The following is a 22,907-nucleotide window of genomic DNA, read 5'->3' as shown; positions in this document are numbered from 1 at the left end:
ATGTATAACTGTTATTCTAATCTGCTGCTGAGTCTCTTACACTTTTCTTTATGCTGTATATTTTCACGTCTCTGGAATAGTTGGCAGTTAGATAGTCAGCTGGGAAACTTTGTGTTAACTCATGGAGCTGAGGATATCGTGGATATGCTGACCTCGCTGCGTGGTGTACAGAGCGAGGTCAGCATGATTAATATTCACAATAAAAATATTAGCCGAACATCATGAAGTCTGTATGTGTTTCATAGTGTCGAACAACCTTTGTACAGTTAAAGCCAGCAGTTACTACATGACGGAAACACCAACGTTATCTCTTTTATGTGTTTATACACAGGTCACGCTGATTACTGAACAAAAACCCAAAGATCAGATGTTAAACAGATTTATTTGCTCTCTCTCCTCCTTAAACATGTTTTTAATGTTAGTTATAATTCAGAATTGGCGACTGAAACACGTAGGACACATAAGAACATCAGGAAATAAAACACCGATAAATATAACCTCAGTAAAAGAAGTCAGCGGGGGTTACTACAGCTGTGTACCGGGGCCTGCGCTTTGTCGGTGGGATTGCTTGCGAGGCGAGCGGGTCTATCCCACGCTTTGCCGTGAGACTGGGACGACATCTCCGAAATCATCGAAACACTTTTGCAAAGAGGCTGTATCTTGACAAACCGACCAGACACATGAAGATTAAACCACTACATTCTCGGCTAAAAAAATATTAAAACGGTATTTGGTAACACACAAACAGGGTTTTTCAAAGCTCAGTTCTGTTAGCTTCCACATGCCGGTTGTTGTGTGCTAGAAACAATGGCCACCAGGCCAAAGCAATGGTTTTGACTCGATCAGCGTTAACCCCGCCCCCTGAGTTTGATGGGTGAGGCTGACAGATAAAATTATTTCATGATGAGAGCCAGGCGTCAGGACTGCCAAAATGAAATAAATAAATATATCATTAAATAATTAATTAAATGTGTCAATAATTAATTAAATGTGTCAATAATTAATTAAAATGTGAAATACATAAATAATTAATTAAATATGTCAATAATTAATTAATTAAATGTGTCAATAATTATTTAAAACGTGAAATACATAAATAATTAATTAAATGTGTCAATAATTAATTAATTACATATATCATAACTATTTATTTAATTAATTAATTCCAATTTTAATTAATTATTGCCACATTTAATTAATTATTTAATGGTGTATTTAATTAATTCATTATGGCAGTCCTGGCGTTCCATAGGACAGGCCCCTGCACAGTATGTACCACTGGCAGATAGAGGAGGTGGCTGATACCCAGAAATCCTACCAGTGGCTGGACAAAGCTGGACTGAAAGACAGCACAGAGGCACTAATCATGGCAGCATAGGAACAAGCACTGAGCACAAGATCCATAGAAGCTGGGGTCTATCACACCAGGCAAGACCCCAGGTGCAGGCTGTGTAAAGATGCCCCAGAGACAATCCAGCACATAACAGCAGGGTGCAAGATGCTAGCAGGCAAGGCATACATGGCACAGATGTTCCTGTACATTATGTCGGCCACTTGGTTATGACGTTCCGAGTATAACCTGGAAGTCCCGAGGTCAAAATGGGAGATGCCCCCAAGGGTGGTGGAGAATGACCGAGCTAAGATCCTGTGGGACTTCCAGATACAGACGGACATAATGGTGGTGGCTAACCAACCGGACATAGTGGTGGTAGACAAACAGAAGAAGACGGCCGTAGTGATCGATGTAGCGGTTCCGAATGACAGCAACATCAGGAAGAAGGAACACGAGAAGCTTGAGAAATACCAAGGGCTCAGAGAAGAGCTCGAGAAGATGTGGAGGGTGAAGGTAACGGTGGTCCCAGTGGTAATTGGAGCACTAGGTGCAGTGACTCCCAAGCTAGGCGAGTGGCTCCAGCAGAGCCCGGGAACAACATCGGAGATCTCTGTCCAGAAGAGCGCAGTCCTGGGAACAGCTAAGATACTGTGCAGGACCCTCAAGCTCCCAGGCCTCTGGTAGAGGACCGGAGCTTGAAGGATTAACCGCCCATATATATATACATATATACATATGAGCAATAGGTCCACTTTAAGTGATTGTCATTATATACAGAAAGTTATCAAACACAGCAAACATTAGCTGATCACTACCGAGTCAAACAGATACAATCTATTTAATTTAATATATTCATACATGCGTAACAGTTACACTGTGGTTTATTTGTATAAAAGTAATAGTTGGAAAGGCTTCATCAATTAATCAAAAGAAACTTTCAGGGGAAAAATCACAATGGGATCACATATGACTGAAAAAAGGATGAGTTTCTGGATTTGCAAATGAAACAGAAAAGAGATAAAATGATATAAAAGTCACACAACAGCTATTGTTTTGTGACTAAGTAACCATGTTTTATCCACTACTGGTCAAAAAAAATCATGAAGCAACAAAAGCTTAAAAATCTACAGATACTTGATAGTAATTTTACAAATACTCATTAGCCCTTAAACAACGTAAAAAGGCACTGACATAGAGGAGGACTCCTCTATTCACTTACCGCAGCCTTAAAAGGAAAGGGAAAAGAAGAGAAATCTCAATTTAAAAAATAGTAGCGTTCCACTTAGATTCAAAGGTTCAGCTGTATCAGAGAGTGTATGTGTGTATGTGGTACTGTACTGCAAAAAACAATAAGATAAACACCATGCTTTTATGAAAACTGTGGACTGAGTCAAATTTAAGCTGAACTGAAAATTTTAATTATTATCATATTTATTTACTTTTTATTTTGTAAACTTACCTGTCCAAAAAAGGCCACTCTGAAGTATGTGCCAAGCAGTCTCTTGCCAGAATGCATTACTTCCATCACTTTAGTATACGCACGGTGGAGTGTATCATACAGGTGTGCCAGTTTCTGTTTGACAAATTCAAAAACAAATTGCAATAACTGTCACGCAGATGTTTTTATTTACAAACTGTTGTTGTGAATTGGCATTATATAAACAGAACAGAACAATTCACACTTTGTCTATAACTTGTGCTCAGTGTGCAGCTCACCTCAAAGTCTCTGCGCTGTTCATAAATGGGAATGATGAGCCTATAGACATCAGCAATGAGCTCATAACGCTCTGCCTTCCAGAGGCCATCAGCACACTCCTCCAAAAGCTCCATCAGCACCTCCTGAACACAAACAATTATCTTATCTTTAGAAAAGACACTGAGAAGTGGGACTAATGTTACTGCCAAAAAATATTCCTGAAGCCAATGACTAATTTTAAAAGGACATTCTATAGGCTGACATTCAGAAAAGATCGAAACAAAGTCTGACCTCACTGAAGTGAACATCCTGCATCCCAACATCCTCCATCATGGCTGCTTCCTCGTCAATGTTCGGAGTGATGACACGGAAAGCTGAGCAGCCCTGCCTGAACATGCCTGGCATAAAAAAGGTACACAGAGAGGTCCAGTAGAACCATACACTGATCAAGCATAAAACTATCACCACTGACATGTCAACCCTGTCATAGAAATTATATTCCCGGTTGGCTATGGCCATGGATAATGTGCCCTGCCATGATGCAAAAATAGTTCAGGAATGGTTTGAGGTTGGCAAGATCTCAGTCCAAGCAGATCTTGTGGGATGTGCTGGACAAACAAGTCTGATCCATGGAGACCCCACAACTTACAGGATTTTAGAGATTTAACATGCTGTTATGTGCTAGACTGTCTCAGGGGCATCTTTGCACAGCCTGCGCCTGGGGTCTTGCCTGGTGTAATAGGCCGGGCCTCTATGAATCTTGTGCTCAGAGCTTGTTCCCGTGCTGCCATGATTTGTTGTCAACACTCTGTGTTGTCTTTCAGTCCAGCTTTTAGGATTTGGTAGGATTTGTTAGTATCAGCCAGTGGTACATGCCATGCAGGGGCCTGCCCTTCCCTGATGGTTCCTCTCTCCTTCCTGCTCTTCTTTGTTGGGCTTCTGCTGCCCGAGGTATTCACTAAGCACACTATCAGTTGCAGATAAATTCCTGATGTACTCGTGGACCTTTGTTTGTTCTTTCATCCTGGTTGTGACACTCACTAATTATCAGCCACGTTTCTTCCACTTTTGTGTGTGTAGTAAGAGAGAGAGAGACGTGAAGGGTGAAGGCAACAGTAGTCCCAGTGGTAACTAAAGCACTTCCCAGGAACAACATCTGAGTTCTCTGTCAAGAAGAGGGCAGCAAAAACACGGCACAGGACCATAAACTTGAAGGATAACGATGAAGGAATATGACTCACACTGTTTATTTTTTACAATTATTGATGGTTTTAGAGTTGGAGGAATTTGCAGTGTATACAATTTACAATTTCGATTGCAGACATCCCCAGCTCGGACATATAGCTTTTTATCACGTTCCATAAATCTTTCATCTGAAAACAACAAGAGAGTTGATAGGCTTTATTGAGTTTATCAATCAATCTCTCCAGGATAATGTTCCTCTACTGCTGTAATGTTTATCAGAGATTCATTTTATGGCTTCTGTAAATGAGGATCATAAAAACATGTTGGAGTTCAAATAGTTAACTGCCAGGAGACCTTACATTATATCCTCAACTTACCTTTCCTCCAGAGATACTCAGCCACCAGAGCGGCAACATGCACGTAACACATAGCTGCCTGCAGGTGAAAAGCACAGACACAGTCACGAGTCAGAGGCTAACACAACAATGCCTTACTGCAGAAAAAAAGTCAAGGTATTCAATGTGACGTAAAATACCTCTGAAAGATCCCCATTTTTGTTGTGGATGCGAGCCATACTGTCCAACCAGGTTTTACGGAGCTCAGGGGTGCTGGTGTAGGACTTGGCTAAGCTGTATTGGAGATCTACCAGCATTTCCGGGTCATTTTCGTGCTCTTTCATTTGCTCTGTGGCCATCAACACTGTCCTGATGCGTTTTGTTAGGTCCTTCACATCTGAAGGAAACGCCGTGTGCTGCCCAAGCACAACAACAAAGTGAATGTTCAGGATTACATAAAGCAAGAAGCGGGTACTGAAATGTGTTTGCCCCAAAACAGGAGAAAGGCTGAAATGTATCTATTTAGCCACCTAGTAATAGATAGTATTGCTACATGTATGATCTGACCAAGTGTTAATCAACCAGTTTGGGACAGAAATAACTAAAATTATTCAACAGTTCTCCTGGTAATTTATTTTGCCTACCAAACTCTCATTCCTCACCTTGATGGTCTTGTCACTGTTGGCATAGTTGTTGATGATGGAGAGAGACTGCTGGAAGCGCATACCCCCTATGCCGATGACGTCAGCAATCAGCTTACTGACAGCAATTACCACCTGGGTGAATATCAACAAGTAAAGAGAACCTTACATTTAAGACTTCCTGTATAATACAGAGATACATCATTAACATGGTTAGCAGATACATCATAGATATTGTATGTAGATAAGAGACTAGAAAAGATAACTAAACATATAAAATGTCAAATTTAGACAGACACAAATGAAACGCTTACCTGCAGATGTGTTCGTACAAAGGATTTACGACCTGTGTAGTCGAAATTGCTTTTCATAAGAAAGTAGAGAAGGTGGGCAGCATCGCTACGGATGGAGCTCAGCTTGGAGTTACAGCACTTGAGAATTTCGTAGCAGAGAGAGGCACACATGTCGGCCCGGCCATCAAAGAAGGTGCAAGGGAACTAGAGGACATGGAAATGCAGCTGTGGGGTCATTTCAAGTCGATTTGTGGATATCAAAAAATCACAACCACATGGGTTACAACCCAATTCAGTCCCACCATGTTAAGTCAATAAACATGGAGCCAGATATTTCACCTTGTAAATGAAAGTCCTGAGTGAGGTGAAGACCTGTTTGAGAGCAGCCTCAGACTGAGGTATCTGCAGAAAACACAAGTGCACCTGGAAAACCTTCTTCATCAGGGGATTGTGACCGAGATCTGAATTCAGCTGGGTCTGAAAACAGGGAAGGTGAGTTTATTGGCTGAGCAAGATAATAAAGGGTGTCATGTTGGCTGTCTCTGTTAATACCTTGAACCCCATGATGAAAGTGTTGAGTGTGTCCAGCACAGTGAGACAGACCTCTGTAGACACACTGGCCTCTAGAAGGCACTGGCTGCTCACATCTGCTTCCGTACAGGAGTACGCTGCACAGAAAGCACATAAGCTACGTCTCCGATAGGGATAATGTTTTATTAGAGCCATAAAAAAAAGTGCATACCGTTGATTGCTTTATTGATTTAAATCTAAGACCAATAACGATTTGCCATGTGCTTGTATGGCAGACCTGTTGTTGATTTTGTCACCATTACCAACTCCACGAAGGAGTCAGTAAAAGACAAATCCGTTGCCGCCAAGAGCTCGGGAAAGCATGGCTACATTAATTCAGATAAACACAATATTATTTAGGTCCAAAAAATAAATAAAAATAATAATATCCTACTTTAACTACAGCAACATCTGCTTCATGACCACATTTTAGCACAGTACAACTCACCCCAGCTACACACAAAGTACTTTAAGTATACTCTTAAGCAGAGATGGGCATTACTGCGTTACAACGCAGTAATGCAGTAACGCGTTACGAGTAAAGTAAGGGATTACTATTGCAAAAACGGTAATTAGATTACCGTTACTTTACCGTAGGAACGCTGCGTTACTGCATTACTAAAACCGTGATTGTTTTTGCGAGAATGTCTCATGACCATGATGTATGCGAGTGCGACGTTCCTGACAACAGCTGTGTGCAGATCAACAATGGATAATATATCGAGTGCGGAGAGAGTATGAGCGTGCAGTGTTTAAAGCGTGGAAGTACTGACCTTACTTTAAGTTTGATTCCATAAAAAGTGACAAAAACATTAGTGTCCGTTGTGCGTGGGAAGAAAACGTCTTTTTACAGCGAAAAAAAACCCCTAAACTTCCGAGCAAGCACAGAGTGCACTATGATGTAATGGGAAATTCACAGAGAAACTCGCGGATTCTTCAACTGACCGCTGTGGCACACCTGCACCAGGGTAAACCTCCGCCTACCCTACTCCTGCTTCACAGGTGAAAATAGAGCAAAAGGACCGCTAGTCTTTGATTTTATTTATTTTCTGCTGTGTTTTACTTCCATCTATTTGAAAGAGTGAGTGTAAACACAAAAAATATATATATTTTATGTGCTGGAATGTGCAGAAAATTTTTGCTTGATGCATAAAGTTAAAAGACTAAAACAAGTTTTAAAAAGGGACTTTTCCATTTGATTACATTTTGTATGATGGATTATGTAGAAAAAGTAGAATTGGGCTGAAAGATCTATCGCTTTATCACCTCTTCAGGTTGTAAATCGTGTTTTTAAAAAGTAACTAAGTAATTAATTACTTTTGAAAATAAGTAGAGTAACGGGATTACTTTTTTGGGGAAGTAATCAGTAATTAGTTACTGATTACTTTTTTCAAGTAACTTGACCAACACTGCTCTTAAGTATGTTGAAATTCAACCTGAAAGAAGGAAATAACATTTCATACATACTCTAAGTATATACAGTACATTCTTGCCCAAATGATTACAAATAAAACATCAAAGTGCGCTATTACAAATGACTAGATAAAAATAATACAAATGTGTATATTTTCAGTTGTGTCATTATTACTGAAATTAAATGACGTAAGAAGTTTTAGTTTAATAGTCTTGGTTGTAACCCAGTTAACTCTTAATAAATCAATTTTTTGAAGGTTAGGGGTGTTTTTCTACAAGAACAGTTGTAGTTCGTGTACTTAAAAAGTATAGCCTCATATGCATCATCATGCTATCTCAAAATCTGTTATGTGTGCTTTGCCTTCATACTGATTCTGTCTCGTTAATGATTTACTTTTATATGCTGGTAACCCTACATGTAGGTTTCACCTGAGTATTGGAACATCAAACACTTTGTTTCCGGCATTCCGGCATTATGCCATTCTTCAAATGTTTTTAGAGAATAAAAGCGTTACCTAATGATTCAACAAAATAAAACGACTTCCTCATCTTTTTTGAAGATGGAAAGTTCTTAGAGTTCTGTGTCGTTTGTTTTGGTGAATAATTATCACATCAGTGATCATTTCATTTGTTACCTGTAATACTTTAAATGTATGTGTAGTTTCTGCTCATGTTCAAAACATTTAAGACAGATGTGGGATGATTTTTAGGAATCGTGTACATCTGTACTTGGAAAAAATTCTGACTGAAAACACAAAAAGAACACAAAACATTGCCTTAAGATTAGTTATCAAATTAGCAAACAAGACCTCTAAACTCAAAAAACGTCGATCACAAATTCTTCATTTTGGTTTTGCCAAATGGTGGGACAGAATTCCAAGACAGATGGAAAAAACCAGATCATTAGTGACATATCTTATCCAGCACCGATTGCAATTCATAGATTATTGTCTATAAAACAAAAAAAGAGAGACGTTGAGCTTGACCTTGACAGTTTAGGTGAAGAGCCATTAGGTGATCATCATGTGCAAGTTTTGCTAAACCAGTACTGTACAAAGTAAATTGTGGCCGGGCAACTAGATGGCTAAGTCGGATAAACTAACAAATATTACTACATTACCAAATTTAGACTAAATTATTGGGTATTTTTATTTATATGTTTATTTGTTTTTTGTTGACATGTGGAAAGCATCCATTTAATCATCCATTTCAGGTGGGCAGGCCTACTGTTGCTAAAGGTGTGAGCATTCTCCAGAGATCCCAGCTGCTGCAGACGGGCGTGGAGGATCCCAGCTCTGTTACGAGACACAGGGAGAGTCAGTGATTTCCTGTCAGGACCTACAGGCCCCGCCTCCTCATGGATCCTGTTGGAAAACGGAGAAGTACTATTAACTTCAAGCTTGAATGACTTACTTACAGCTAAGTCAGAATAAAGACACACAAAAGGGTATAATACTGTTATTTTAAAGCATCACTTACGGAGGGTGTTAATGGTTGTACAAAATAAACCATGGACACATGAAATAAATAAATGTCTAATATGTAATGTGGTTTTAAACTGACAGAGGCAAAAAGAATGTCATGCATTTTGTTAAGCAACCAGCGAATGTAAGATCGCAATCTTACCCAGGGAGGGGCCATAAAACAACTTGCCAGCAATGTTAAAGATCAAAGAACAAATCAAAATCCAACAGTTAAAAGAGTTACAGAAGATTCGCTAAAAGTCTCTGTTTAGATATGAATCACTAATTGCATGGAATGCCGGCAAAATTAGTTTAAGTTCAAGAATTCAAAAATCAGCAGACAGAACAATATTGACTCTACCTGGCGATGAATCTCTTCCCCATGTATCTGAACTGATAAAGGCAGACTCTGCAGGAAAAACACAGGTTTTATTATTCACAAGTTATTACTTCTAGTACCCATTTGACCCCTGCAGAGCTGGATCTGTATCGGAATCTTCAAACAACCCTTGGATTTGTTGCTGCAAACTCGAGATGTTACACCAAATGTCTTAAGAATATGATAAAGGCAGACAGAGTTTGGGTATGGTCTTATTCCCTCTTCAATCCAGGAAAGTTCTTTGTGGTCAAGCTAACTAGCAGATGGCAAAGTCCAGCTGGTGCAAACAAACATGATCAATTATGGCTCTAAACAAAAAAATCCCAAATGGCAACAAATGAAATTCTAAACTCAAGGCAGAACAGTAGTCCACAAACTGGCGCAAGCATCCCTTTGTCAATATCTTTTAGTGACGCTAGCGAAGTCAATGTTCATTAATTTGCGTACTATGACATCTAAGGCTTGCTAATACAATCTATCTTGTTTATGTTATCTAGAAAAAATATTATTTAGAAAATGTTCAGTCACTCTTACATGTATGTAATAATAAAAAGGTTCTTTCTCTACTTACTGTATCAGTGTGAAGAAGTCCATTAGCTCTGAGGAAGCAGCTTTACTCCAGTAAGTAAATAGGGCCTCTGAGTATGATGAAATTACATGAAATTAGATTATTAGACCATAGCACGTGTCAAAATCACATATGAATCGCATGGTTCCTACCCTCTGACATGTTCTTTAGGATATGCAGAAAACACATAAGCAGGTTTTTGATTTCATCCTGGTCCAGTTTGTCAGAGCGCAGCACAGTGCTGCCCAGGGCTGATGCACACGGATTCTGATGCACAGGAACAAAGTAGAGAAAACTTTTACTTATCAATCTTTGGAGTACTGAAAAAAATCAACCTTTTAAGAGATATAACCCATCACTCAAACAAACCAAACTTTAAAGATGAAAAATGTCAAATACTTTCTTTAAAAACCTGTCTACTACTGCAGACAGTAACAACAACTCCAGGTTTAAAAAGCATAGAAGAAAAGAAGTGAAAAAGCAACAAGGTCTGCCAATCTTACAAATCCCAAATTTGCAAGACTCTGTAATATGAAAAACACTCTGAAGGGGTCACACATGTCAAACAGAATACTTGTAAAGTTAAGTTTTCCTCATGATTTGCATCCACCCTCTGGGCTGGAGCTGCCTTGTTATAATCACTGTCATTGTCCTGCAGTAGGTCAAGCAGGGGAACAGTGAGGAGAGAGAAGTCCACGGTGACCCGCTTGGTTGCATGATTAAGATGAGGTGCGACTTGGTGTTCGGGTTCAAAAGAGAAAGGGAGCACATTGATAGAATGCCTCCTGGTAGATCTCTCCTTTTGGTGGAGTTGGGATGTGATGGAGCACTGGTGGGAGGAGGGTGTGGGTATGAAAATAATAGAAAATAAAGACACATCTCAAGAGACCTTGAAGCTTACAGATGCTGCTTTTGCTTTGTTACTATTATGACTCCAACAGAGTAATGTAGTCTGTGTCGTGAAACAAGGCTTTTATTTCCCCGTCTCTGGATATTTCTGGGAGGTGGGGCAATTTTTATATTATATGTCCAGGTTTAGGACATATAATATAAGGATAAGGATAAGCGGAAGTGAATGGATGGATGGATGGATGTCCAGGTTTAATCTAGTCTACCTGAGTAGTTCTCAAATAGTTATGTTTTTGTTAACCTTGAGAAATGTTTTCTATGTTGCAGACTATATCTTTTTCAAAGTTCAAATAAGGCCAGAATTTCCACTACCAGTAAATATTTTATTTTCCTTATTAATCAACCCTTATTATCAATCCCGATCCTAATCAGGTTAGTCTGACTTTTTAAGAGTGATGTTAACATTCCTCTATGCCACTGACTCATCTTTATTTCATCAAGAAGAAACAACAACAAATGTGCCTAAGGAACTGCCATGTCACAAGTGGTGACCTACCTTTTCCAGAGAGTTGGTCCTGTCACTGCTCTTGCCCAGCAGGCTGTTCCCAGAGTCGGTAGAGACCAGAGAGCCTCTGGAGTCTGCATGGTGAACTGAGCTGGCATTGGTAGTGGAACTTTGAGGAGAGGCTGCAAAGGGACCGTAAAAAAAAAAAGAAGTTTTTCACCAAAAGTAAAACCACAAAAACACATTTTTCATTTGTGATCATGGTGCAAGATCAGTAAACTATGATTAAAGATACAGTTTATTCATTTTAAATGATATTGGAAAATTATTTACAATTTTTATTTTATTTATTTGAAATTATTTAAATTCGACACATTTTTATTACTCAGTAATGTCCTTATAAGAAGGGAAACACCTGTTCCAGAGATGACCCCAAACACATCTTTGTGGAGAGCATTCTCTATGCAGCTGCCAGGTTTCTGAGGAGTCACCATAGAGGTCTGTACCGGAGAGTCCTCTCGTGGGTTCTGGGACAGAAACTAAAATTACTATTGTGAAGTGCTCTAGTTCTCACTTAAAAACAATAAAGAGAGAAACTGCAGAACTGAGGCATGCATTACAGATGCAAGCTACCATTCAGTTTACAACCACTAGGTGTCAGGCTTACATTTACATTACGATTGTCGAGAGGCAACGACTCTTTGATGTCAAGCCTATAAACATTTTCCTGAAGCAGGCCAAACAGAGGGAGGTAGAGAGTGGCAAGTCTGGCCTGCTGGCTCTGCAACAACAAACCTTGAGTTAAATTATTTAAAGCTGTCAAATTGAAAAATTATTGTGTCACTGGTTAAACTACATCTAACATGTACTTTTATGGAAATGCAGCAGATGGCCAAAGAGAAGGATAATGGCTAAGAGCTGCAGAACTTACTTTGGAAGCATAGCGGTCATCAAACGTGTGTTTGATCATCAGTCCCTTGAGCACCTGGATGGCAATCTGACGAATCTCTCTGGACTCCTGAAGTGCACTACTCACCTCCCTGAGCAGCAGTCCCACCAGGAAGTGGTTTCGACAGAAGTCATCAGTCAGCAAGTAGTCCAGCTGGAGATCTGTAGCAGGCATTTATTAGCAGGACAAGGCAAGAGCAAAAAAAGATGCAATGTACAGATGAAGTCAGTGCAAATTGTGGGTTTTTTCTTACCCTGGAACCTCTGTATTCTCCCTTTCCAAAAAGGCATGGGCAGATTTAAAGGTACATAGTGCTCGTGGTTGCAGACCTCCCGCAGGAACTCAAACTTGAATTCATATAAGGTCTATAAGAACCATAAGAGAATGTACATTTTAGGGTTTTATATTAACTTCAACAACCTGTATCAAATCTTTAGAGACATTATGCCTGCTAACCTTGGGGTCTCCAGGAACAAAGCAGTTCAAGTAGTTGTTGATCTGCTTAAATACAAAGCCTCTGTTCATGAAGGTGAAGCAGCGCTGTGTGGAAAAGGGAACAAATATAATGAGCGAAGATTCATAAAAAAAAAAGTCCACTTAGTTTTCTGAAGTTGAATTAACTTATCATTTCAGTCTTTTATAAACAATAAGTAGTAAACAATAAGTAGTAAAAATGTTTTAATGTTTAACCTCAAAACAAAGAAAATTTGAGATATATTTCTACATAAATATAATATATAAACTAAAATAATCAGCTGGTGGCAACCTTAATGAAAATTGCCAGGCTGTGGTTGGCATTGCGAGCTGCATCGAGATTGTCCTTATATTTCTGGGTGATGTGTGGCATGAGCATATTGACAAGAGTCTCTACTGCATGGTAGTAGGATGCAGAAAAGCGCTGGTTCCTGGAGACCTGGACATAGGAAGAAAAAGATTTGGAGGAGTCACGTTTGTAAGAAAATGGCTTAAGGACAAAAGGTTTTAACAACAGATCTACCTTAACCTTCCCGTGCTCTATCAGATAATGAGCCATGGATTTCACCAGACCTTCAAAGAAGTACCAGGAGTGCTGCAACCCAGAACACAGTGTCAGTGAAAGAAAGAAATACGATGAATGTACAAAATGTGAATTATTTTGAAAGTGAATGTTGCATGGAACTAGAAAATGACATCATAAATATGTCAACAAGAATTTATTCATTTATTTTCTCAAATTTCAGTAACAGATGTAAATTTTGGAGAACTCATAGCAACAGAATATAATGTTTGTAGATCTACTATCATGTATTACCTATTTATGTTGTTTAATTTAATTTTAATTTATTTTTTTACAGGTAAATTGAAAAAAATAATCATTTTGCAAAGATTTGTGGATTAGTTTAAAAATATTATTTTATTTTTCTTTATAAGTCTCCTTTAATTAGCTTCTGCTGATTGCCTTTTGACAGATGAATTACCTTTAGAAGCTTGTTGCTAGTCAGAAAGTCTGTTGATGGTTTGAGAATGGCTGTCATGGCTTTTGCCAGCTCCTCATGAACAGTTTTTACATTGGTGAAAGAATAGGGTTCTGGCTTCAACACAAACTGGGTGCAGAGAAGGGGGCGGGGAGTGTCAGACTCTGAAACAGTGAATATCATCATTGTGATAAAATTCATAAGACAATAAGCACCTTGACATACGATCTCAGGTAATGCTCAAGTCCCTCTTCATGGCACTGTGCTACCACATGAACCATCACCCTACAAAGATAATGAAATAAAAACAAAACACAGTTCAAAAGTGGCACTGAAAGGCAGACGTTCTATGTATTTGTGTGTGTGTGTGTGTGTGTGTGTGTGTCTTGCCTGGTCACATTTACAGCCACATCCTCATGTGTGGTTCTGGTCAGGACACAGAATAGCTGGTTGAGAATGGTGGGCAGAAAGTTTACCATCATGTGACCTTCCATTGCATGGAGACTCTTTAAGAGGGAAGTAAGAAGAAAAAAGTCAATAACTGTGGACTCTTCCTGTCATGATCCCTTAAATGCTAGATGAAAAGATTGTTCAACAGTGTGTGTTCCATTTTCCTCAGGGTATTAGAAGTAAATGGAGCTCTGAATACCTTCAGGTATTTAACAAGCTCTCCCTCCGAAGCTTGTTCTGACATCTCCATGCTTTCGCAGTGGTGAAAGAAGTTATGCAAGTGCTGATCCTAATAGAAACATGTCATATCGATGTTTAGATTTTTTTTATTCTATAAAACCGTTGTGAGTAGGCAGCTAACATTAACTGCATGGATATATGTGCTATTTGTGTACACACCTGAGTGTTAACTGTGGATACAAGATGAGTTGAGACTTTGAAAAGGGGTTTTCCTCCATCCACCCATTTGATCTCCAACCCAGAGTGCTGCAACAAGTACACAACTATTAACTGCACTAGATATTAAGTATAAACTGCAGTACAACAAATAAACACAGTGATGTTCTTTTTGCATATACTGATTTATAATATAATAACGTTTATCACAGATTAATTGACAATAAGCCTTAATTATTATTGTTCCTCCATGGCAAGTACCCATGCTATCAATATACATATATCATATATCAATACATATATCAATCTACATCAATATCTATCTCAAGCAAGATGGATAGCTACTGTATAACCTCTGATTGCAGATGTTTGGGTTTCAACTTGCTAAATTCATCACTTTATTATTCTGAATAGAAGCCTGGGTTTCCCACATTGTCCTTTCACCATTTCCCAGCAGGTTAATTCCTGTCTACATATGCTGCTTGATTTACGGCCTTACCTTGCTAGAGGTAAATAACACTTAGTTGTCAAATAAGGATATGTTTAACAGATCTGTCTTGGTTGTCTTGGTTGATACTAAAATTAGCTTTAGGAAAATACAAACAAAATATATAAAATTAAACAAGACACCAGAAATGAAAGGATGATAGGATGCCACGCTGTTTGATGGAAATGAGACTTGTCAACCTACAGAGTGCTGAATCAAAGAATTATGAAAGAATTATGTGGCAGGCTAGTCCACTACCTATCTATAGTCTACACCATACTACCTACAAAAAAATAAAAGTTCATTTTTGTTGTTGTTGTCTTTTACCTTGTTCACACCATCCTGGGAGCTGAGGTACCCAGCAGGTAGATTGGCAGCCACAGGAAGTTGTTGTTCATTCGTGATAACTCTGCCATCCTTTAGTAGAGGCAGCCATACTTGGCCAACTGAGGGTTAAAAAAAAACCCAGCACCATTAACATAGCACCAGTACTGGAATAGAGGCAGCATAAGAATTAAGATTTGAATATTAAATCACTGTGTATCTGAATCAAACTGCTACACACACAAACAGCTTCGTATTCACTGAGGGTTGATGTGACTTAAACTGATGGCCCACCTGGAGTTTCCACCACGTCTTTCTTCTTGCTGTTGCTGTCACAGCTCACATGATAGAAGGTGAAGAGAAGGTGATGCTTCTCATGCAGTTGAGTAGGCAGCTCTATCTTTATCTAGAGAGAGCACAACAACATAGTTTGCTAATACCGAAGAAGCTTTGCAGTTGTAGAGTTCAAATTTGCTCAAGCAACATGAGAGGCAATGAGAAGTATTTTGTTATTTCAAAAACAAAAAGGTTTGAAAAAAAATTTGCTTAATCGTGCAACATATCTGACTCTCTGCTGGTAGTTTGTAGCTATTTTTAATCCATCCATTTACTCTCTTCCACTTATCCATATCAGGGTCGTGGGAGGGACTGAACTCTATCCCAGCTACCACAGGGTAGGTCACCAGTTTGTCACAGGACAACAGATACAGACAGACAATCATTCACACTCACATCCACACCTATGGGCAACAGTATCACCAATTCACCAAACCCTACTAATTGCATGTCTTTGGACTGTAGAAGGAAGCCGGAGTACCCAGGAACCAAATTCCACTCTGATGGTGGAGGCAAACTCAGGACCCTCTTGATATGACATGCAGCCCTATTAAGCCATTGTATCTATTAAACTCTGATTGTGAATAACATGAGCAGAGAAATACCTCGTCATAAAACTCAGGGTTCTGCTGATGGTGGAGGACTGCTGCATATGCCTGCTTAGTAAATAGAGGCCCTCCAGGACAGCCATAGATGCACTGCAGTAGATTCAAAAAGTAGGAGCAAGAAATCATGTGAGGACAGGCAGATATCTTGTCATGCTCATCGTGTGGTTTAATATGTTGTGGTCGTTGGTTTATCAGCTAGTTTGAGCTGTCAAGATGAACAATCCAAAGTCAAGATTGCAAAGCCCTAAGATTAATTCTAAGTCAAGGCAAAGAAACCCAAGTCAAAACAAACTAGTCTGTAGTCAATACAAAGCAGATTTAAGTTAAGACCTAACATTCAACACCAAGTCAAAGAATAAAGGCTTCAAAGCCATACTATTATTAATTATTATGATTAAGATGATGATAATGATGATTATTACATAAGTGTTGCAAGAGAACATTTTGAGATCTGCTTAGTAATTGTTTAAATAGCCAAATGTGATAATATCTGTGCAAGGCTTGTGCATTGTAATTAGCTAATATCTATTTTAGGAAAAGTACCCTCTCTTGGAGAGGACATCAATTAGTCTAAAGTGCACCCGTGAACCCTTGAGTGTTGATGTCTTTTGTCTTCTTGTTTAGAGCTTGCCGGGTGTCTAAATAAAGTGACCTAAGTATATGCCTCTATTACATCTCGTAGTTTTATGTTCTGCCTTGGAAGTATGCTATATAGCATATAAATGCACCTTCAGCGGCTGGGCTTCATCCTCATCAGAATCCTTAAATTCAATGCAAACAGCAATATTTCTTGCCTGAAGAGGGAAGAAACAGATAGAACATAAGAGAAAAGTAAGACACATTTCCACGATATCCCAGGTCACATAGAAGCAATTTACCAGCAAATACTTTTCCTACTTTGCCTCTCTGAGTCTATTTCAGACTGTGAAATAGACTTACCCGCTTGTTACAATAAAAGGAGGGAGAAATCTGTAAAGATCTGAGAGCTCACAATAAATTGAAAGAGAGTAAGAAGGCGCAAGGGAAATAAGATCGGTCGGTTTCCTGTTTGGAGCTGACTTAGTGAAAGTAAATGTAACAATCTTGTATTGATGCACTAATCAGAAGCAGCTGCTGTGCATTATGATAACTATCCAGCTCTGCAGCTTGACTGGAAGAGCTTGAAAGAGATCCCAGTTAGTTTCATAGGCTAAACAGAATATCTGCCAAACAAAACCATTTATTTCCTAAAATGATTTGTCTTAGAAGTTTCTCTTTAAAAGATGAAGCAGTGTTTGTGAGGGTCATGCATCGACCAACAGCTCAAAATCAAAGGTATCTTGTATTATTAGTTATTTTGATGCAGCCTTGTTGTGAGTACCTTAGCAAAGCATTTCTGCCCATCGTACTTGAGGTGTTTTGGATAGACATAAAGGTGGTTTTTATAGATGGTGAATGGTTGGGAACACTTAGCAATACAGGGCACAAACTCCTCCACTTCCAGAAGAGCACTGCTTTGCCCGTTTCCTTCAAAGTTCCCCACAGGGATGTAGGAGGCAGTGACACAATCTACAGGAAGGAATGATAGTCAGAATCCTTGTGGATACAATTTGATAACTGTAAATAGATACTCAGAAGTTATGTTATAAATTTGAAGATTTTACTGGTTAGATCTGGGGGCACACTGTCAACTGTTACATCCAAGTTCCCTAAGAGCACAGGGAGCTTAGCCATTTTCTCTGGTCTGTTGGGAACAAAGAAACAAATAATTTTTTGCAAAACTGTATCAAAACATGTTACAGAGAAACAAGTGACTAGATAAGAGAAAGAACGTACTTTCTGAAGTCGGTAAGCAGTTTGAACATGTCCTCATCTGACAGCTTGCTGCTGTCCTGTCTGTAAAGAGCTGAGAATCGTGCACTTTTGTCTAAAGTGCCTGATGCATCTTTAAACACAGGCCTGGGGAGATAGACACACCCAAAAAATAAAAATAAGTGAAATTACTGATGAGCACATCTAAGTTCCACAATACTGGTTTAATAACGTGTGTTCCTATAGAAAGTCTTTCCTTTAGTCACACTTTTCACCTGGTTTGGTTGCTGTATTTCAACTATAACTCCCTATTTTCCTCAACTACAACAACATTAGAAACAGGAACAGCGTTATACTAGCAAGTCAAGCCAAAGTTAACAAAATCCACAAATCCTCAAAGCAAAAACAAAACAACCCTCCACCTACCATTAATATTGTACATAAAATATGTATAAACTCATAGCTGGATTACATTTTTTAAAGAAACCAGACTACTTATCGTCTCCTATTTCCAACCCATGAAGGCATAGCACGAGAGGTGAGCAGTTGTTTGTTATAAGCCCTCTCTCATCACACATTTAGATCAGCACCAGGGACTGTCTTTGATGGTATTATATACACCAGCATCTCACTGAGCGACGGCTTCTGCAACCTGAGATCAAGACTATCATCTAACACTGAATTGAATAGGTAAATTGATGGTTTAAGTATAAGGTGGCTTTATACCTTGCAGCCCAGCCAAATGGCATCCTGTACTGGCCCAGTCGGCCGCAAGCTGTCTTGGCATTCTTTAGCACCTTTTGAGCCATCTACACAAGAAAACAGGGGATTTATTTTGGCAATTACCAGCATAAGACAAGAAAAATACACTTCATATCCTCATCTTCATATAAATGTACCTTAGCAGAGTCAGAGCTCTTCATGTAGGGTTCAGTGCAATGGGCGATCCCTCCCTGTAGGACCTTCTCAATCCTGGCCACTAGGAAGATTTCTGGATGGGGGCAGGTGACTGAGAATATACCCTGTTTGGGATACCGGACAGCCCCCTCTGGGAGCCCACTAGCTAACCTGTGTTCCAAAACACTATCATTACTGCTGCCACTGATTTGCTGGTTGGATCCACTACCATGACTGGATGTCATCTGTCGAACCAAAGGGTGGTTGAGATCCACATGGAAGTTGGCCGAGATCTTTCTGTTGTTCTGGACGTCAAAGAGGGACAGGATCACATAGAACGGCTCCACCTTTGACGATAGAGGACAGGAGGGAAAATGTTTTGAGACAGAGATGCAGTGTAAGAAAAAAGTAAAAAGAAAGCTGCAATTTAACCCTGGAGAACCCATGGGGTCAAATTTGAACCCATGGTTTCCCTAGTAAACCAATGGGGTCGGATCTGACCCCATGGGTTCTCCAGGGTTAAGGGATAGTCATTCTCCTAATGCACTTCTGATTTTCCATTAAGACTAAATGTACCATTGAGGTAATTTATCTTCCCTTTCACTCTTTCCACCAAGCTTTTCCATTACACAACACCATTTGTGTGTGTGTGCATGCATTCAGAGCAGCTCAAGAGCTAATGGCTGTATTGTCCCAGCTGAGCGTTGAGTGTTAGAGTCAGAGACAGAGACCTTGGAGTGACGACAGGAAACCAGCCTCAGACTGGTGCTAATGCATGGTAGGAGGCCAAAGCTGGTTTCCATGGTAGAGAACACTGCGGGGTTTTGATGGGGGCCAGCCAAGTGGGTCATCTGAATTGTCTGTGATCTTCTTAAGTGATTTAAACCTCACCATCATTTGCCAAAGGATATTTGTCTGTTAAGCTGAAAGTTTGTGTGCAAATACAGACACATCCAGCAGCTGCATTTGACTGCTGGGTTTTCACTGATACATACATTAGTTGTTGGCCTTTCATCATTCTCAGCAACACAGCCCTGCAGGTTAAACAACAGGTCATGACAGCTGACCAGGACTCTTTTCCCAAACTTCTCTTCAAACTGTTGCACATTAGGCTCAATGGCAGAAAAGTCTAGTTTCTGTGGAAATAAGAGTTGCTGTCAGAAGGCTTAAATTATCTGCTGCCACAACAAAAATATCAGTCACAGCGATGCTACTGAGAAATCAGACAATACCTGAGTGTCAGGGTCCAGAGTGAACAGCTTGAGGCGAGCTTCACTTCTCATCTTAGATTCAATATCTCTGGCAGTCTGTGAAAAACAAAGCAAAATAAGAATGCATTTCCAATTATAAAGTAGTAACAAACAAATTATGTTGTCCATTTTAGACATCTGGAGATCTTGAAGATGTGGCATCAGTTGAGTATTCTCTTGATACTGTATGTCTTTTCTCTTTTGCTTCACTCCCAAGCTTGCCTTGGGTCCAGTTTTGGATCTTCCTTCTTACTATTACCAAGTGCTTTCTCATAGAGGGTTGTTGTGGTTTTCTCACCAATATTGCAGACTCTTAGTGAAATATCACTAAATGCACAGTGTAGCAATGTTCTGCATCTACTTCCCCATTATATCGTCTTTTGAAACCCCAACCGGTCGCAGCAGATGGCCGCCCCTCCCTGAGCCTGGTTCTGCCGGAGGTTTCTTCCTGTTAAAAGGGAGTTTTTCCTTCCCACTGTTGCCAAAGTGCTTGCTCATAGGGGGTCATATGATTGTTGGGTTTTTCTCTGTATCTATGAAGCGCCTTGAGGCGACTTATGTTGTGATTTGGCGCTATATAAATAAAATTGAATTGAATTGAATTGAAAACTATCATCGTAACGAATATCATACCTAATTCCTTAGTGATTATTAAAGTATTCCGATTCTGATCATTTATCCTTCCAAAAGATTTTTAATTTAACTGACATTGGCTAAATACATTTTATACAGCATATACAGTACCTAACAACACAGTGCTTTTAAATTAGGGGCAATGCAAAAACCTGTAAAGGCAATGCTAAGACATTACTTAATGTAAAACTGCTTTGCCTTCTGTGTTAGCAAACCATTAGGATTTATTTGAAGTTGTGTTTCAGGGTATCGGAGAAGAGCTCTATCTCCATCTGAATCGGGAATCACAATGAGGTCTGGGTAGCTCCCACTATGTTGTTGTTCACATAAAACTAAGGCAAAGAAATCCCCACAGATCTCAGAATTCTGAGATTAAAGTCAGCCCAGAAACACCAAGTGGCTACAACCAACAGCGAAGATCAAAAAGCAGTAAACACCTGCGTACCGATCCCCAAACATTCAGGAAGATCTCCATCAATGCCCAGGGCCCCCACCGTGACTCAACAAAAGGGCAGGCAGCACCGGCACCCATAAAGAGGAGCTCATAGCATATGCTATAGTGTCACAAGTGCTAGAGTCTCAAGTGTGATCCCAGACTACTAAATCCCATTTTTAGAGATCTAGCACATTATATTGGATGTTTCCTTGGTAAGCACAAAGAGGAAAATGTGGAGGCCTGGATCCTTGAAACAGCTGGCCTAATGGTCAGGCCATAGTTACAATACAGACAGGCTCCAAGTGATCTCTCAAACATCAAAAATTCAGTATACATCCACAGTATGAGGACTGGTACTGTACATGCCAACCATTAATATTATTTCTGATGGACTAACAAGATACCTGAAAGGTTTCTTGAAAATCTCCAGTGGAAAGTTCTGTTTTTCCATGTTCCTCATCTGCTGGAGAGATCAACATAAGGTCTGTTAGCTGTGGCTGCTGCATAAAACATAGTAATGCATTGGTCTCTTGTATTCAGAAGGATAACTGAAAGGAAGTAAAAACATGGGTTATAAAGTTAAAGAAGTACATTTCAGCAAATCGAAGAATCCCACAGGTGCAGCAAGCTTCAAAAAATATAATCAGATGAAAACAAATGCAATTACAAACACAAGGCAGGCAGACAATAAAACATATAAATAATTCAGACAAAGTGTTAAAAAATACATACCATCATTCAGATCGCCATTTTTTTTCTCCTGCATGGCCTGTTCAAAGCTGCTGTGGAGAATCTTGTTGAGGGTAGTGATCCACTCCTCCATCTCTGCTTCACTGTCTGCAGCCAGCAGAAATGTGCTCTTATCCTGCATCTTCAACTCAAAGGCAAATCGACGCACTTTACTGTTCTAAAAGAGAAGAAACACAAACACAGCTTCTGTAAAAGTGGTTTTAATCTTTTTGTTTCCAGTGGACAGCTAACAGAATGCTAACTTTCCTTTTGCTGCATTCAGTTTAACCACCATCACTACCACCACCACAGCTCACCATTACCTGAACAACTCCCATGCATGAGTCAAGGAAGATGGTTCCTTTGGGATCTTTGGAGGTGTTCTCATCCTTGTAGAAGTTGAGGTTGTAAGACCCATCCCCCAGCTGAGCCAGATGGAAGTACCTCCTCTTGAAGGACTATGATGACAATAAAGAATGTTAACATTCCTAATGGACTAATTTTCTCTAAAAAATACTAAAGAATGGAGAGAGAGCATGGGAAAGCTTGTGGGTAAACTGAAAAAGTAAGCAAAGTTTTGAGCTATCACACACAAAGACTAATCTGAGTTCCATATGTTCACAGGGGAAAAAAGGATGCAGGGAAAAGTAGTTCGGTAGGGTTACTGAACCGTCATTATGCACTGAGTATTTTTTTCTTCAGTCGCTTTTCTCACGCACTGCGTGACTATACACCTCTCTGTATTGGATCATCACTTATTATTCATCTCTGGCTCTCTTCCACAACATGTCTTTGTCCTGTCTTGCCCCCCCGGACCCCAACTGGTCGCTGCAGATAGCTGTCCCTTGCTGAGCCTGCTGGACGTTTCTTCCTGTTAAAAGGGAGTTTTTGCTTCCCACTGTCGCCAAAGCGCTTGCTCAGAGGGGCTCATATGATT

The 22,907-nt window shown here is 39.7% G+C and overlaps 1 protein-coding gene across 8 annotated transcripts in view; it reads right to left on the bottom strand.

Moving 5' to 3' along the window:
- The window catches only part of LOC146547620 (dedicator of cytokinesis protein 9-like), a 67,214-nt gene that overhangs the window by 9,423 nt on the left and 34,884 nt on the right, over positions 1-22,907 (bottom strand). For 2 of the 8 annotated variants that reach the window (XM_085264632.1, XM_085264630.1), the window contains exons 7-47: positions 22,294-22,428; positions 21,974-22,148; positions 21,646-21,704; positions 20,155-20,229; positions 19,918-20,058; positions 18,925-19,269; positions 18,752-18,834; positions 18,050-18,172; positions 17,878-17,957; positions 17,595-17,782; positions 16,963-17,028; positions 16,232-16,324; positions 15,585-15,696; positions 15,294-15,412; positions 14,483-14,569; positions 14,283-14,372; positions 14,024-14,139; positions 13,849-13,918; positions 13,637-13,762; positions 13,177-13,248; positions 12,946-13,092; positions 12,636-12,719; positions 12,433-12,544; positions 12,162-12,340; positions 11,898-12,011; positions 11,646-11,757; positions 11,282-11,412; positions 10,029-10,143; positions 9,880-9,946; positions 9,291-9,338; positions 8,694-8,830; positions 6,036-6,151; positions 5,823-5,960; positions 5,505-5,687; positions 5,212-5,325; positions 4,750-4,965; positions 4,592-4,649; positions 4,271-4,402; positions 3,321-3,427; positions 3,050-3,172; positions 2,793-2,906 (exon numbers count right to left, since the gene is read on the bottom strand). In XM_085264632.1, coding sequence (XP_085120758.1) covers positions 2,793-2,906; positions 3,050-3,172; positions 3,321-3,427; positions 4,271-4,402; positions 4,592-4,649; positions 4,750-4,965; positions 5,212-5,325; positions 5,505-5,687; positions 5,823-5,960; positions 6,036-6,151; positions 8,694-8,830; positions 9,291-9,338; positions 9,880-9,946; positions 10,029-10,143; positions 11,282-11,412; positions 11,646-11,757; positions 11,898-12,011; positions 12,162-12,340; positions 12,433-12,544; positions 12,636-12,719; positions 12,946-13,092; positions 13,177-13,248; positions 13,637-13,762; positions 13,849-13,918; positions 14,024-14,139; positions 14,283-14,372; positions 14,483-14,569; positions 15,294-15,412; positions 15,585-15,696; positions 16,232-16,324; positions 16,963-17,028; positions 17,595-17,782; positions 17,878-17,957; positions 18,050-18,172; positions 18,752-18,834; positions 18,925-19,269; positions 19,918-20,058; positions 20,155-20,229; positions 21,646-21,704; positions 21,974-22,148; positions 22,294-22,428 — 4,902 coding nt within the window. The remainder of the gene's footprint in view (positions 1-2,792; positions 2,907-3,049; positions 3,173-3,320; positions 3,428-4,270; positions 4,403-4,591; positions 4,650-4,749; positions 4,966-5,211; positions 5,326-5,504; positions 5,688-5,822; positions 5,961-6,035; positions 6,152-8,693; positions 8,831-9,290; positions 9,339-9,879; positions 9,947-10,028; positions 10,144-11,281; positions 11,413-11,645; positions 11,758-11,897; positions 12,012-12,161; positions 12,341-12,432; positions 12,545-12,635; positions 12,720-12,945; positions 13,093-13,176; positions 13,249-13,636; positions 13,763-13,848; positions 13,919-14,023; positions 14,140-14,282; positions 14,373-14,482; positions 14,570-15,293; positions 15,413-15,584; positions 15,697-16,231; positions 16,325-16,962; positions 17,029-17,594; positions 17,783-17,877; positions 17,958-18,049; positions 18,173-18,751; positions 18,835-18,924; positions 19,270-19,917; positions 20,059-20,154; positions 20,230-21,645; positions 21,705-21,973; positions 22,149-22,293; positions 22,429-22,907) is intronic. The other 6 variants (XM_085264637.1, XM_085264633.1, XM_085264634.1 and 3 more) reach the window with 4 other exon arrangements.

The sequence above is a fragment of the Mchenga conophoros genome, linkage group LG23 (assembly GCF_057382185.1).
Source record: "Mchenga conophoros isolate Kocher_MC1m ecotype Shallow Benthic linkage group LG23, M_conophoros_male_GT1.1, whole genome shotgun sequence".
In the NCBI taxonomy this organism is placed as follows: domain Eukaryota; kingdom Metazoa; phylum Chordata; class Actinopteri; order Cichliformes; family Cichlidae; genus Mchenga; species Mchenga conophoros.
Note: the sequence above shows the minus strand (reverse complement) of the source record. Positions and strands in the feature narration are given on the sequence as shown.